The following is a 16,356-nucleotide window of genomic DNA, read 5'->3' on the forward strand; positions in this document are numbered from 1 at the left end:
AGACAAAAGCCTTGGTCACTGCTAAAAAGTGAAAAGACATCCAAACTACATGTAATCGAAGTTGCTTAAGTAAATGACTACCAAGACCAACGCTTGGGACACATAAGATTTTTAAAATGTCAGAATACATGTAGACTGTTGAGTGTTCGTTTGCTTCAACCTTGTTTATAAACGGTCAAAACCGCAAAGGGCGGATCCAGAACACAGTTTTGGGTCCAAATAATTACTGCGTGGGGTTCGGGTCCCGCTGAAGGATCCCCAAAAGTGTTTGGATGCTCTGTAGTGCGATTTAAGGCAATTTCTGACCACTTTAACAATTTTTTTGGGAGGAAAAGATGGTGGTGTACGCAGGGCCTGCCTTTATTGCGACGTCACTTAAAAAAATGGGACTCTCTTAATTTTTTTGGGGGAGGGGGGCATGCCCCCCCCGGATCCGCCCTTGCAAACCGCAATGTTATTTTTCTTCAAAACCTTTCAACCTAATCATGTGGATGTCATTGGAGAAATGAGATCACGCAGCCCATTTCGTCTGCATTGATTGTGGCTATAGGGTTTCTATATCGGCGCGCCAGACGTGTTTCAGATAGAAAGAAAAAACAGAGTAAATTTGATTGGTAGTTTGAGAAGGGTTTTCCGAGCGTGTTGAAGCAAAGAAAACGCCAGTTTTTCTGTGTACTTCTTGGAAATTGTATATCTTGGTGGATACTGTTTCCCTTGATAAAAAGGGTTTTTTAAACTTTTTTTTTACATAGGCTAAGGGTGTCCCTTTTTATTTCTATGGTTCTCATATTTTTTGTTTGCCTCTGAAGTAGGCCTAGGGTCGGTCGATCGAAAAACATTAATCTTGAGTAAAGAAATTGTGCAGTTGCAAGTGTATAGATGGCTAAATTAAATGATGCCAAGTACTTATCTCTTATGTTTCTGCAATGAGTTTATCATGAGTTGATGTATCATTGAATAAAATAATAAAACCATATTTGGCAAGATGTAGGCCTAGTTGACTTACATTATTAAGCATTATTATTACATTATTAAGGCACGTGTGGTCTAGCGGTGGAGCATATATGATTCATGATCGTGAGATTGTGGGTTCCAGCCCCGCCGTGGCCATGCGTGTTGTGCCCTTAAGTAAGGCGCTTTACCTCAATTACTCCTCTCAACCCAGGTGTTAAATGGGTAACGGCATTATTCAATGCTGGAAAGGCAACAGACTCGCTGTGGAGGAGGTGTGGCAATCCCCACACAGCAGCATTTCATGGACTAGAGTCTGGCCCAATCGCTTCGAAAGAGAGACGGGCACTGGACCGAGCAGCTCACTAACGTGTAATGCTTTGGCTGATGGCGGCCATGACATACCAGTAAATGTGTATGTATTACAGACACCTAATATGATGAGAGGCAACATGCATCCTCTCATCTTCTGGGATCCCACTGGACGCCGTACTTCGCGAAAAAAAATCTTGTATTCATTTTCAATAGCTTTTCAAACACAGAGCCTGAATGCCTAAATTTTGTATTCGTTTTCTTTTTTAATTTTTAATTTTTTTTGTTTATGGGTTCCAGACAGGGTCGGCGGTAAAAATTTTTTTCTGGGGTCGGGAGAATAAAATAGGGTCGGTTGGAAATGAAAACCAAAGAAATAAAAAGGGACACCCTAATAATCAGTTCTATGTGCCATATACATGTATTGGTGGGAGGGACGGACGGATAAAAGCACTATTCACAGAAAGTAGGTCGCCCCCAAGATTCATTAAAAATGATTTAATCTTTCTTTTGTGTCCAGTTTGTAGAGGCGAGGTCAACAACTCACAGAGTGACACCGAAAATAATTTATGAATTCTTTGTATTGTTTTTTATTCATTTTTATTGCTATAAGGAACATAATTATTAAAACATAGAAACATTGAAATGAAAGGTGAGGACGAGGTCGTCTAGGCATCGTGTATCGGTCCATTAACACCTTTGTTTCGTTTTTAAATTAACTTTTTTTTTGTCTATTTGTTTTGTCACTGCATAAAAAATAACTGTCGGGAATAATCCATTGTCGACACTGAAAACAACTTCTCGGTTGTATTTTTTTTGTTAAAAAATGTTTACACCTGAGAGTTTTGTACAAATGCATAATTAAAATCAGCGTTGGTTCAAAATCTTAAAGATCTATGTACATTTATTGCACACTGGCAAGGGGAATTGCAGATAACCCTTTGTACTGCAATTGTACAAGTTGTAGAAACACCTCCATTTCAATTCTGCAGGTTGAAATGTTTTATATGAAGTTTTTGTTGGAATTAAAAGTAAACTGAAGGAGAAAAACAAATAATCAAACATACATTGATTATTTTCCCATAAGAATTAAACGAATGCATATTTGTCAATACAGGTTTGTATATTTTTGGATGTAAATCTAAATTCAAGAGTACAAGAAAGCAAGAAAGATGGTTACTTTCCTCACAAATTAAACGGGTGTATATTGTCAATACCAATTCCCCGCCAAACAGGGTGGGAATATTCATAAAAAGTCAAAATAGTTCAAGCAACAATTTTTCATATGAAATAAAAAGCTTTACCTTCATCTCATTTTTGTTTTATAAAGAACCATTTGATTTTTTTTTGCATATTGAAAGAGGTTTTTGACATTTTCGTAAAATTTAATTACGTCATCCCATGTGAAAGATTTCACTTACTTAGGAAATTTCAGACATAGTTTTTGGTACTTTCATTCGATTATTCAGTGTTTAGAAAAGTGAGTCATGGCTTCAAAGACTTTGGTGAATTAATGTTATTTTTGAAGGCCAACGCCATAGCTTATATACATGTACTGGTCGGCAAAAAAATACGACTGTCCAAAAGAAAGGTCCGTTTATACGGCAAAGGACTTTTCTCAAACGTCGGCTTCGTCTGTGGTTTGGCTTCATTTCTCAAGCTCCGTGATTAATAAGAGTCAGACTAAAACAGACTTCGGTCACGTCACAATCGTAGCTACGAGAGCATCGAATGTTAATTGGCCAAAGCTTGGAGTCTTCCTCTTACTATAGGAAATAAAAAGCTTTGGTAAGAAATTGCTGCGATTAACCATAAACGAAGCCGACGTTTTCATAAAAAAATCGTACACAAAATAATTGAAATAATTCATTGCACAGTCATTATGGCAGTTTTGAATATTATTTAAAAAAGGATCTTTTCAAGGTTTTTAGGTTTTTGAAGATTAGATCAAAAACGATAAGACGATTTGTTTTCTTCAGAAAGTCAAATCATTTTCTAACGGAAAAATCCATTGTAGAAAGAGTCCATCCCACGATAACCACATGTTTTTTTCAAGTAACTATAAAAAGCTGGATTAAAAACATATAAATTGTAGCACTGTACACAAGCCATTATTATCCACAATGCGTGACATCAAAAAGTAAAAGATGAGCATCGATTAAAATTCAGGCTGCAAGTGATTGATAAAAAAAATTCGGTTTCAAAAAAGGCCAAACCTAAATTGGCTGATATTTTGATACAAATACATGTATAAATGTATAGAGAAAATATAAAACTTAAGAGCTTGCGTGGTTTGCTACAGAGAAAATAGTTAATAATCATGCTATCGTTTCGTGCCAGATACGTTGGCGTGTAGTAAACGTAATTGTGCACCTTGTGCTTTAAAAAGCCATGGTCACACGACTTTTTTTATCATGGTTCGTGAAGTTCAGATTAAAATGTACCCAAAGATGGGCCATGGGGTTGACATGGTAACCAAATACAGGATTTTCGAAAGCTTGATGCCCCTGCCAACCTTTCAAGCTATCATAAACGGCTAAACAAATTTACTAGGATTGCTGCTAAAAAAATGTAGACTGGTGGACTGAAATAAATTATAGAGAGAAAGGACGTTACGTTGGATCAAAATATCGAGTTGAAAAGTTGGGAAAGGAGCCATTTTTTCTTTGGATGACGAAAATATTCCACCATCAATTACGTGTATAAACATCAATATTTATCTTGACCACAGTGCTATATCACATTATTTGATATAGATCTATGATCTAGACAGAAGGTACAGGCTTAACTTGGCCGGTGTGGTGTGAACATTGAACTCCATGGTGTGTGGACTTTCGATCATTTTGGGCGTTCTCAGTCTCATAATGATCAATATGATAAAAGGTTAGAATGATAAGGGACGGTTTAGGTCAGAATTGGTAACACAATTCAAGTGAATAAAATGGTTAAAATTACATTGTATAAGCAACAAATACATGTCTGCATCTACCCTTCGTAACTGAATTTTTTTGATGAAAAGGTCAAAAATCCCAATGTTAGACAGGTCCAAAATTCACACCATACCGGCCATCAGACTAGAATCACACATAAGCTACGTTCCACTTCTTCTCCACCGGGGAGAACCTGAATCCAGTGTGGTCTTGGCACCAGACGTTCAATTCTTTCAAGAGCGTCCTCAGCGTCGGTCTCTCATCCGGGTTAGCCACCGTGCACGTGTCGGCCAGCGGGATGAGTTCAAACATGCCTGGTATCTGGCGGGCGATGTCTTGCATCAGGACTCCCAAGCTGTAGATATCCGACCTGACGCCGTAAGGTTCCAGACCCTCCACAATCTCAGCTGGGATGTGTCTGCAGTCGCGATAGTACGCCGCCTTCTCCGAGAGAGTCAGATCCAGGCAGTACCTGTCGGGGCCGGTCAACCTCTTGGCATTTCCCAGGTCGATGATTCGTCCCTGCCACCTGGCCTCCGTTGGATCTGATTGGCTCCTGTCTTTCCACAGCAGCACGTTGTTGGACTGAATGTCGCAATGCGCCCAGCCTGATTGGTGGAGAGCAGATATCCCCGTGATGACGTCATGGATGATCAGGACCCAGTGCTCGACGGAGATCGGGGGTTTCCCTCGGAGCGCTTTGAAAATACTTAGCGTGACCATGGACTTAGGGTTGCCGACAAACTCCTGGGCAAAGGTCTGCTTGGTGATGACCCCCACGAGCTTCGGGAAGATGGAGCAATTTTCCACGGCCTGTAGGGCTCTGATCTCTTTAATCATGGCAGGATGGGGACCGGAACAAGTCCCCAACATGAGCCGCTTGACTGCGACGAGTTTCGACCCTCTTTCCGGTCTTCGGAGTCGCATCAGGCGGACCACCCCGCTCTGTCCTCGGCCGAGAATCGTCGGGCGTCCTGGTTCCTTACAGGCCGGGCGTAAGTTCTTTTCGTCAATTGTTGGTATCCCAGTAAGTATATCCTCGTCGTTCAGCTTTGGTGACGTTTTACTATGCGGCTTGCTTTGTGACGAATTCCTGGATCAATTGAAATTAGGAAAGTTGCAACTGAGTGCCCGTCTGTAACATTTGTCTAAAGGCATAGGCCTACAAACCAGCAGTTTGCTTTGAAACACTCTCCTTGTAAAAGTCTTGGGTTGACGTTGGTGTTCCCGACTGGAGGCAGAGTATCCGGAGTCCTTAATTTTGAAACTGAGGTTGGGCAAAATGGTAAGCTCTTCATCAACTAAGAGAAAGTGAACTGAGAAATTGAAACACCTGATAAACCCTTCGAAAATACAATGTAGCAGCTATTTTGGAGGTGCAGTGCATTTGTTCCACAGGGTTGCGCATGGTGAGTAGACGTTTACTGAATTTGTTATTAGAGAAACATCAAAGATGGCTACTCTATGCACACGGTCTATACCAGAGATAACCTCAACATACTTACTGCAGCAGTTCAAAAGCGGTCTTGCGTATGTCTTCCTCAGTCACAACAGTTTGTTTGTGAGCAACGGTTTTCAAATTCTGCGTAGATGGTAAAAATAATAATAAAATATTACATGTTCATATGTATTGATAAAAAAAATAATCACCTAAGTAGATTACAGAATTATCAATTTAGTTTGCAAAGTTTGCAAATTTGTACCAACTTATTCAAATGGTTACTACTATCCGAATTGGAAAGATTCCCGTATTTGGCCATCACTAATATTTCCCTTCATTGACCCATCAGCCATCAGAAAGTGATATGTCCTAAAAATTGAAATTTAGCAGGGAAAATATTGAAGTATTTACTGAGAAAACACTTAGAAAAAATATTCAGACCAGTCTCATAGGATTTGTGCACAGGGTGACAAGTGATGGCCAGATATGGGAATCTTTCCCTATCCCGATTCCTACTGAAAACTTTTTATCAAAATGGTATCCGTGCATAAGTCGCTGAGATGTCCATGTTATTAACAGAAACTAGATATTTACATCTAACATTATGACTTACTTTGTAGTCTTGTTCTTGTAATGAATTCCCTCTTCCTGTAGGCAGTACTTGTCCCATGCTGCTTCCAGCACTCGTATCAGTATCTTCACTACCATCTCGACTTCCAACCCAAAACATACGAGGCGTGCCGGGTGCGACAGTTGCTTGTCTCGTACACGGGCAGCATCCTACCTTTTCCCCGGGAGGTCGACTTGATGTCGCGGTGGTCTGACCGAGTTCTCGGTCTTCATCGTCGGCCTTCTGCGGCGGTTCGGAGGCCCGAGACTTTCCCAACGTTTGGCAGCTATTCTTGCCGGTGCAACAGGTGAAAAAGCTCGCCAGGCGGGTAAGCAGCATCGGAGGTGACCTGGTGTCGAGTGGGATAACAATCAAGTAGGATTTTCATGGCTGAACGGATCGGCTCCATCGTCATGGTACAGCGAACTTGAATACAGGTGTTTGAAAGCCGAGTTGTCGTGAAGTCTGCGGTCACATGTTCCCCGGGATCGCATTGTAAAAGCCGCGTGAAGTTACGTAATAAATACTGTGTGGCATACGCAAGGTCTTCGACTTGAGCACAATATGCTCTGAAATCCACGAATTAATATGTGAACAATCGGACGAAGAATTCATTAAATTCGATCAACCACTGGCTGTTTTCTTGAGTGTCGATACTGAGCTAAGAACTCTTATACTAATTCATGTTTCGCATGACGAACTCACTTTTCAGGCAGCGTGTTGTCCAAAGTTTCATCAAACGCAGCCAAGTCACCCACTCCTGTGGTCCTGTGCATGCCTAATCCTCGTGAAGGCGTGCCAGAATGGTCACCAACGGGGGCAACCCGGTTCGATCTTAGTCCCCGGTACCACTTCTTCGTTGATGATCTGTGGATTTTTTTGGTAAAAGTTCAATGAAACATTGCTTTAATAACACAATGCACTTGCTCAAGTTGAAATGTTGACAAACTATTAAAATAAATGCGAGAACTGAAGGAAATATAAATATTTCATGGACATGTTTCTAAAATTCAACTTACTTGCTCGACTTTACAGTCGTTGCTATGTTTTCGGATCGAGAGGTCCACGGACACACGGACCATCTCGTCTTTGTCCCACGAACATCTCCACAACGGCTGTTGGATGTTGATGGTTCCCCGACGGCTGTTGCCGTTCCCTGGGGCGGGGATGCCGCTGGCGTGGGTACAAGGGGGTCTGGGGGTCTGGTCTGGAGGGGGGCAACTCGGCTGCGTCGGAACATCCGACCCAAGGTGCCAAACCAACTGGAAGGACCAGTGGTAACTCCAGACCTAAAGAATGACAGAGAAAGTGAGCACAAAACATTATGTTTATATCTGGCAACAATGTTGATTGGAAAGCTGTCCGCATTATTTTGGCTGGGGTTTTAAAGCTGGGGCCATTCCGTTTTATGTCAAATGGAATTTAAAAAACCTTCTTTAAGAAATGTTGGCACTCCTCACAAATTGATTGATTTTATCCCACCAATTTCTGAGGGCTGAGATAATCTGTGGGTAATCTGGAAAACTCAGCACCAAACTTGAAAAATAGCAAACGCTATGACCAACCGTATAAAACAGTTATGACTTTTTTACGATTCGTTCAACTAATGTTTTTCTTTGGAAGTGCGGTGGGTGGGGGGGGGGGGGGGCGGAGAGGGGTCTGCTCACCTGCTCACCGGGCCATGGCTGGGTTGATTCCAAGCCGATGGGCTCGGGGCCGTACGGTGGCCTCCACCGTGACCAACACTAGGTGCTGGGCCGTCAACTGATGACTCTGCTGGGTCGCTCTTAGGGACCGCAGTCGGCGAATGCACGTCGGGGATTCGCATCCTGTTGCCGTCACAGAAATAGTGATTAGAAACGATATGATGACTTAGTCTGCTGAAGAAACTTGAGCTATGATGACCGCAATAAGTGTGTCATGGCCGAGCGGTTAAGAGCACCGGACTCAAGCTCTGCTGGTGTTGCTGATCAGCAGAGTGTGGGTTCGAGTCCCAGCCTGTCTCGACACTTGTGCTCTTAAGCAAGGCACTTAACCATTATTGCTTCGTCCTTCGGACGGGACATAAAGCCGTAGGTCCCGCGTGTTGTGTAATGCACGTTAAAAAACCCAGTAACACTTATCGCTAAGAGAAGGGGTTTGCCCCGGTACTGGCGGTGCGTTTATCTTCAACCATAACGAAGGCAGCACTTGTAAGGAGGAAGGAACGGCCAGATCAATATTTCCCCTTCTTTTCGGCGCGTAGAACCAAATATTCCTTTTTTTCAATAAATTGCTAATTGTCTTGGATATAACCCGATTTCTGATCCATCAAATGAGCCATCGAACACCCCAAAATCACCAATGATGAATAACACCTTAAAGAAGATTTTAACATTGAAGTAGAAATGTTTTTCCAAGTCCATTCGTATTATAACATAGGCCTATTAATCAGGGGCGTAAATCTTTGCCGGTGAGTGGGGCGATGGGGGATGACCAAAATCCAAGCTTGCCCGGCCGAGGAATGGGGGGGGGGGCGACGGGACTGGACGGAGGCGCTGTTTATGGGCGCAGTCCATATTCCTAGTGATTCTGTTCAAGTATTGGTGTCACTTTTCTTGTTTCTGTTAAAGTGTTGTCTTATTTCTGGCGGCGTACGAAATCATAAATTGTTTCTACAGAGAACCACAGGTGCGGCGCAGTAAATATGAATTTCAAATTACAATTTTCATAAAAGCCCATGTTAGGATGTTCCATAGTTCACGAAATCATATAGACCTACAAAGCACATGACATCAGAATACTTTCAATGGGGTCGCTGTTCAAATCGGACGATTAATTAATAACACTACATTTCTGATTCTGATTTGAAAACAAAATATGACATCATGCCAACCATTAAACTAGTACAACACAGCAGATTGGCCAAAAGATAATTATTCTTGCTGGTACAAATACTGTTAGTTTTTTTGGTTTAGTCCCAAAAATATGTTTTTGCCATTAAAGATATAAGAAAACAATTTTTTTTTAATGACCTATACTCATTATACGACACTTTAAAATCAAAGTGAATTGTGCGTTCACTATTGACTGTCCTGTTTACTTTTATTTAGCGACCCAGCTAGTCCATGCAATAAGACTGTGAAGTCATGGTAACCGAGGATCAATGATAAATATTGCTCATTACTTGTGCTTCTCATGTTGACACTAGGATTTGAAATTCCCTGCAATTACATAACATTCCAATTAGTCGACATAATAGCTTAGCACTCATTATGGATTAGGTATAGGTTAAAGCTATCGTAAAAGATGAGCATAATTTACGTCTGTACAGTTGGCAAAACAAAACAAACTTGAATAGCACAGACCCTATGGCCTACCTACCCACCCAAACCGGACTATAGAAGGAAAATATATTTGAAGTCTTCATACGAAAACGGAGGCCTATTTGTCCAATTGATTTCCGTAAATTAAAAATGTGTTTAGATACATGTACATGTACTTTCACTAGAAGCAAACATCGTGCATGGTGTCTGTTATATAACCGTTATAGACAACACAAGCCTCGAACTAATGAGAGAGAACAAGCCACAAAAATTAGTAATGAGATACTTGTAGCAAGTCTAATAATGCTCCACGGATTGAGAATAATCGAATGCCCTTCAACCCCACACAAAACAACTCGTACCTTTTGTGTGCATATTCCCTTGGTCCCGCTTGAGCGAAAGAATCAACACAAGTTACACCACCATTACAAAAGCCTATTAAAATATAAAAATATAATAGGTTCCAGTCGGCGACATCGCCACTCGGCGACATCGCCAGTCATAATAGGTTCCAGTCAGTGACACCGGCGTTCAGTTGCAGAGGACATTTTGGAGAGGCAGAACGTTTTTTAAATCCAGGCGTCGCAAGGTACGTGCGCTCTTATGTATGTAAGTTTCTATCGATATTGTCTCAGCTCCTGGCCGTGTGCTACCCCAGCCTTGGTTTGTTTCATTTTAAGTGCAAGCAAATAATTCGATATTTGTGTAAAAGCAATAGTGACACTGCATGTGAACGTGTATGAGAGGTAGGGATAACATTGATGTGAATCATGAAACAACGATTTTTCGTTTGCAATATGTTGAATTAAAAATCGAATTCTCGATTTTGTTGCTGTTGTTGTTGTTGTTTTAATACTTATTTTTGCGGGGGTGTTCTTGGCTGAAGTTAGTTAATTGTGCTTGTTTTTTCGTCACTTGACTCAGTGTGCGGGCTTGCAATTTGTATTTGCCTCATCGGAATCCGCCCCCCTCAACTTTTTCCGCGATGGCCTTAAAACATTTTTTTGCGACCTGAGTTGTGATGACTTTTTAGCCTCGAGCCTTGCGCATCTTTTGATACCAAAAACGTAAAAATTGTCCGGCGCTACGCGCTGTGAAAACTGAATTTCCCCATATCCGTCGTGTACACACAAAACCCTTTGACCTATAGTCATGAAATTTCTTGGGTATGTTTATGATGAGTTGTTCTATGCATGCACCGAATTTAAAATTTTGACGTCACTCGATGGCCGAAATCTTAGGGGGGGGGGGATCCGCCCCCCGGCTGAGAGATGGTCAAAATAACCCGGACCTTTTAGGGTTAATCGATTCAAGTTTACTGAGCCGACACGAAGTCCTTGCCGTCATTTCCTAACCCCTCCTAGTCCCGTACGTGTGCGTATTTTTTACAGCATACATCGCCTATTTAACGAATCTCATCACGCACCCTGACATGAGTATTTATCACGCTGTATAGGCCTACGTTCGATGGCTCATTTGAAAAGATCAAAACTCAGGCTATCCAAGAAAATTAGCAATTTATTGGGAAAAAAAGACACTTTGTTTCTCGTGGTGTTTTCCCTTTAATTAAACTTATCACAACCAACAAAAATATTTAATGAAAATGGACATGGGTTGAAACCACAGATCTTGCGATCCATAGTTCAGTCGACTCGACCACTGTAACAGCTCGACGAAAGCCGTTCTTTGAAATGCTTTAATGTACATGCATGACTGAGCGATATCAATGGTGTGACGTCATTGTTATTTTTTATGAATAAACATCGTGAATAACCATGATCCATTGACGATGTCTGCTGTAAATAAAAATAACGCGACCCCGTCCCATCACTGCATTACGTGATATTGGATATTATTCGTTATCTTGAATTCAGATATTTACTGATATTTTTTAATCTGTTGACTGGTATTGTTTATCGTAGTGATTTATTTTTTTCCAATTATTTCTCATTTTATTAAACCAGGGTATCCCCATCAGTTATCTGAGAACTGTTCTCCCTAGGGTCCTGGTTCAAGTAACGCGTGATGTTTGTGCCATGCTTATCATTTACCGGTATTTAATCAATTATACAAGTGCTTAAATAACATTAATTGATAAAATGACAATTTATGCTTAATTCCAACTCATCCACAGATGACGTTATCAGCCATGCTTCCTATCACAACCTGCCTTCTGGCCGTGCTTGCCATGTCGAGCGCCCTCACCGACGAGCAGATAGCTCGCTTCATGACGTCAGACAGGGTGGAGGGCAACACAGGGGAGACAGGAATGGTGACCATTGCTACGGCAAATGGCATGCATACCATCACCAGTAACGGGGTACCAGACCATGCTACTCCGGATTACCCAAATTCGGGTAACCCGAATGATATCACGGTACAGACGCACGAATGGACGATTCCAGTCAACCCTACGGTAGCCGAGTCTACCACCGATCTGCCACTAGGCCCAATCGGTGTAGCAATCAATGGAATTCCGTTCTTCAACCCCTACACAGCTACAGGTGAGTACCATGTTTCAAAATAAAAACGGCGGCATTTTATTACTGTTCATTAAAATATGTAACACTAAAAGGCGAAGCAAAGAAAAACTTTCCAAGAATAATAGTGTTTCCTGACAACTGTTGCATTTTTGTAGGAGAGGATGCCGTTCTTACAGAGACCTTCGACAGCTGTGATGGCCACCCAACAAACCGAGGCACCTATCACTACCACAAACAGCCGTCGTCCTGCGTCTTCAGCGTCGTTGATGGGGAACCCTCACCGTTGATAGGCGTGGCCCTGGATGGGTTTCCCATCTACGGCCCAAATGATGAGAATGGCAACACGCTGACGTCATCGGACCTTGATGCGTGCCACGGCCGGTTCGTGAACGGGCAATATCAGTATCACACCACGAGTGATTTCCCGTACATTATGGGATGTTTCAAAGGCGAGTACACGCGCACTATGCCCCCAAACAGGCCTCCTGGGGGTGGGCCCCCAAATGGCAACGAGCCCCCGGCCCCGAGTGATAACAGTCCCTCAGACAACGGCCAAGCAAATCTGAAAAGCAGTTTACTGCTCATGCTCAGTTTGTTGGCTCTCATGGTCGCGATATTCTAAATTTTCCCCCAATTTTTGGTGGTTTCACTAATGCTTTTAAACCACAAGATAACAAGTATTTCAAACTCTAGTTTTACCTTTTGACGGATGCAAGGATTACGGGCATTCTGTTTTTGATTAATTAATTCAGTATGAATTCATTAGTTCATTCTGGTTACAAAAAAAAATACTTTTAAACATTTGCTTGGCATTGATGTTCATTTACATGTAATTCATGTGTGTTTTTTTAGTTTATGTTAATGCAACAAATGATTTTTTTTATGAACGATGTAGACATCATGCATAGAAAGATTGTTGCACTGAAATCTAGCGCTCGACAAATTTGCAAGTTCCAAATTTTTCCATTTTTTTTAAAGAGTTAAAGCTTAAAGTAAAATTAGGGACCGATAGGGGGCCTACACGTGTTCAGTATTTTGGTCAAGATTTTTATGAGCTTACTTTTGTTAGACCGAGGTGGTACAATTTGCGGTGCAAATTACATGTATGTGAAGTGACACGTACCGGTATCAAAATGTTAGTATAGTGCGTAGGATAAATTGAAAACGTCTACCCGGAAAACTATAGCTGTTTGAGAAATATTCGGTCAGCAGTCGAATCTTAGCTGCACGTTCAATTTGGTCGGTTAGGCAAAACGCGCTATTAATAATCATAATTATGTTATTATTTGTGTCAGCAGAATTATGAGGGGGGTTTTCGTTTTCTTTATCTTTCCTGTTACATACTTTATTAGTATGGGACAGACACTATTTGAAGTTGCCGGACCGGACGTTTTGCAAAGAAATGACGGTGCAAATTATGTCACTGTTTGAAGTTGCCGGGTCGGACGTTTTGCAAAGAAATGACGGTATATTAATGTGCGGATGGATTTTTATGACGTAATTTCAGAATGTATATATATATAGATATTGCCGGAAATAAATGTAGGCAACATACGCCAATTGATGTACACCTGTCGCCGTTTGTGTCTCGTATCTTGCAGTTTCATGGTTCGGTCTGGTATCAGTCTCTGAGTTTTTCGCACGTTTCGTTAACTTTTACAGTTTGGACTAAGTTTTTCATCGATGCATGTTTCCTCGATGCAGACGTCTATTTCAGAGATGTGTTAATAAATTTCGACATGTTCCGATACGATCTGTTGCAGACATCTGTTGTTGTGAAAGTCCAACATGTGCTCATTCTATGGGCTAAACTGACCATTTCTTGGTGCTCGATGCTTGATGTGTGGATCGACTCCTAAAACTGTTGTTGCTTTTCAAATGAGAAGTCGAGGCGACTCAAGTTGTGCCGTTGTGCAGGTGCAGTGTAGATACAAGTGCAAGTAAAAACATTCTCAATTCTTATAAGAGTTGCTGGTGGGTGGTGGTGGGACGCATGTCTCTCACCACCGGAAGGGCCATTGCCTGAAAGGCTGCAACTGATGGTGCATCCCTTAATGTCAATGTGTTGGCCTAATCGCTAACTCTAACAATTAGAAGCGCATAACATTCTGACATTTTACGCAATTTTTGTATTAATTAATTAATTTATTTACAAAGACTTATGAGGCGTCGGACTTATGACGTGTCGGACTTATGAGGCGTCGCACTTATGGACAGAAATAAAAGTAAGTTGTAGCACCTACGAGGCGTCGGAGCTAGCCTATGAGCAGTCGACTTATGAGGCGTCGGACTTATGAGGTGTCGGGGCTTATGAGGGGACCCCTTCATCAGAATAAGGATCAGTTGGCTTTAACTTAACCCTAAAAGGGCCGGGGCGGAATCCGACCCCCACAACTTTTTCCTTGAATTTTTGTTTTTTTGCGACTCGAGCTGTTCTGACTTTTTAGCTTCCTATCCTGCGCAACCTTTGATACCAAAAGCATAAAATCTTCCGGTGAAAACTGACTTTCCCCATTATACGTAGTTTACACAAAGAATTACCATTCGTGCATATGAATATTTAATTCCAAAACTCTTTTGACCTATAGTCATGAAATTTCTTGGGTATGTTCATGATAAGTTGTTCTATGCATGTACCGAGTTTCATCATTTTTCGTCACTCGATGGCCGAGACATTCCCCGGCTGTGAGATGGTAAAAATAACCCGGCCCTTTTAGGGTAACATCAAGGTTGGCCCTACACATAAAAATAATGTGTGAAAGAAAACGATTTTCCAAGAACAGATCCATGAGATCTATAATCAAAGTCATTCAAACGTACGTCAACAAACCATTACAGTTTGTTCTAATTCTTCGAGGGAAAAATGAAGTAGGGATGAATATTATGCTTACACAAATCAATAGGCTCATGTATAAAATAATGTGAAGTACTCAAAAAGAAAGTACAAGAACGTATTCACTAATAACCATCGCTCCTTCAACTTACATTTACTATTTCAAAGTTAAGAAGGTGCAATACTTACATCAGTAAGGCGGTTCTCTTGCCAGCAACTTTAGAGATATTCTTTGGATCGTCCTCGAACATCTCTTCTCCAAGTTGACTGATTTTAGCTTCAGAATAATCTCGCAACATGAGCGCAAAATATCGCTGATGTGAACTCGATAAGCACAAAAAGGTTTCTGGCGATGTTTATGTTTGGTGGCGACCAATTCACCCAGCGACACAAGTAAAAACGGTGCGCGTTGTAACGCTTTGTTACGTCACAGGAGATACGCGCGCGGACAGCTGAAGGCGCATGAAGTGTGATGGGCGTATCAAATGACGTCACTGGATTATTGCACTTGTAAGTGTGACGTCACATTGGAACTATTGAAAATGGAAGTAGTGCAAAGCTGCATGTTTAGCCAATGGGCGCTGGTAATCAGTGGTGTACGCGCGTGTGACGAATATTAGTTTGGCCGAAATGTTAATTCAATACGAGTAGCCATACGTCAATTTTTTTCTCTCAATGATTCTTGGTTGAAGGGGGACGTTGTGATGGGTTCGAGCACGAAATTACTGTTCATGACCGTGTGTAACCGGCCCGGATACACACAGGGGCACAATTAATGATACCCCAAAGTCGGTTTTCAGAAATCTAAGAACCAAGTGAAACGCTATAGAAACAAAGGGGTACAGAAAGGTATACTGGCACCAAAGAGCTACCCGGTGTGCGTGTAGGTGACCGGGTTTGGGTGTTTTGTATTGGCCCCTGAAGAAGAGGGGGGATGCGACCTTTGGTGCTTAAAAGAGTTTTTCAACGTAAGATCAAGGCGTTGAAGAGTAAAGATCGTTGAAAAGTAGAATATCAACGTTTGCACAATTAACTATATGTCGAAATTGTTTTCTTCCCCCCGTGTAATTATCGCGAAATGACCCTGAAATTAGAATTCGGGATACAAAATGTTGGTCCTCCAAAATCAAGCGGTTGTAGCGGTTAGTTGTCGTTCCGATCATACGTTTCTTTTCAAAACGTTCTTCAAACGCGAGTGCGTTGGTTGTCGTTCCTCTCACACGTTTATTTCCAAAACGTTCTTCAAACACGTCCCGGTGCGCTAGGATGGCCACGTGTATAATACGAAGATAGCGTTGGACCTGATTATCTCATTTTCTTTGACAATCTGGCTCAAAAAGTCGATGATTGAAAGACGTACAGGTATTATAGCCAATGCCTGAATTGCTGCCGCACATGTAAACAAACGCGGTTTTCAACGTTTTATCAACAAATGTAACAAATAATGTGAATTTTCTACGACCCAGGCCTTTCAAATATGCCAGGTAAACA

General features: G+C 41.6%; 2 protein-coding genes across 4 annotated transcripts; one reads left to right on the forward strand and one right to left on the reverse strand.

Annotated features, from left to right (window-relative positions):
* Nucleotides 1-1,822: 1,822 nt before the first annotated feature.
* On the reverse strand, nucleotides 1,823-15,193 carry LOC119737251 (serine/threonine-protein kinase pakC-like). 2 transcript variants are annotated; one of them, XM_038211448.1, is made up of 5 exons: nucleotides 15,055-15,193; nucleotides 7,912-8,073; nucleotides 7,264-7,533; nucleotides 6,950-7,111; nucleotides 1,823-5,286 (listed from the first exon to the last, which is right to left on the reverse strand). In XM_038211448.1, exons 1-5 carry the CDS (start codon nucleotides 15,162-15,164, stop codon nucleotides 4,344-4,346), a joined length of 1,647 nt encoding a protein of 548 aa, XP_038067376.1. In that variant the 5' UTR covers nucleotides 15,165-15,193; the 3' UTR covers nucleotides 1,823-4,343. The 2 variants fall into 2 exon arrangements, with proteins under 2 accessions (XP_038067376.1, XP_038067375.1); XM_038211447.1 differs by lacking the exons at nucleotides 6,950-7,111; nucleotides 7,264-7,533; nucleotides 7,912-8,073; nucleotides 15,055-15,193 and adding exons at nucleotides 5,699-5,775; nucleotides 6,248-6,902.
* LOC119737252 lies at nucleotides 9,940-12,806 on the forward strand. Of its 2 annotated transcripts, none has more exons than XM_038211449.1 (3): nucleotides 9,940-10,158; nucleotides 11,684-12,053; nucleotides 12,188-12,806. In XM_038211449.1, the coding sequence occupies exons 1-3, from the start codon at nucleotides 10,153-10,155 to the stop codon at nucleotides 12,652-12,654; spliced, it is 843 nt and encodes a 280-aa protein (XP_038067377.1). In that variant the 5' UTR covers nucleotides 9,940-10,152; the 3' UTR covers nucleotides 12,655-12,806. The 2 variants fall into 2 exon arrangements, with proteins under 2 accessions (XP_038067377.1, XP_038067378.1); XM_038211450.1 differs by having other exon boundaries at nucleotides 9,943-10,138; nucleotides 12,188-12,805.
* Nucleotides 15,194-16,356: the final 1,163 nt, after the last annotated feature.

This window comes from Patiria miniata, unplaced genomic scaffold (genome assembly GCF_015706575.1).
Source record: "Patiria miniata isolate m_02_andy unplaced genomic scaffold, ASM1570657v1 HiC_scaffold_3, whole genome shotgun sequence".
Taxonomy (NCBI): Eukaryota; Metazoa; Echinodermata; class Asteroidea; order Valvatida; family Asterinidae; genus Patiria; species Patiria miniata.

What these genes read in the sequence shown, in the direction of transcription:
- LOC119737252 (XM_038211449.1), top strand. An exon ending in CAACCCCTACACAGCTACAG is followed by an intron (nt 12,054 to 12,187) that starts GTGAGTACCATG and finishes GCATTTTTGTAG; the next exon opens with GAGAGGATGCCGTTCTTACA.
- LOC119737251 (XM_038211448.1), bottom strand. Translation starts at nt 15,164, where the DNA reads ATGTTGCGAGATTATTCTGAAGCTAAAATCAGTCAACTTGGAGAAGAG. An exon ending in AAGAGAACCGCCTTACTGAT is followed by an intron (nt 8,074 to 15,054) that starts GTAAGTATTGCA and finishes TGACGGCAACAG; the next exon opens with GATGCGAATCCCCGACGTGC. An exon ending in ACGACTGTAAAGTCGAGCAA is followed by an intron (nt 7,112 to 7,263) that starts GTAAGTTGAATT and finishes AAAAATCCACAG; the next exon opens with ATCATCAACGAAGAAGTGGT.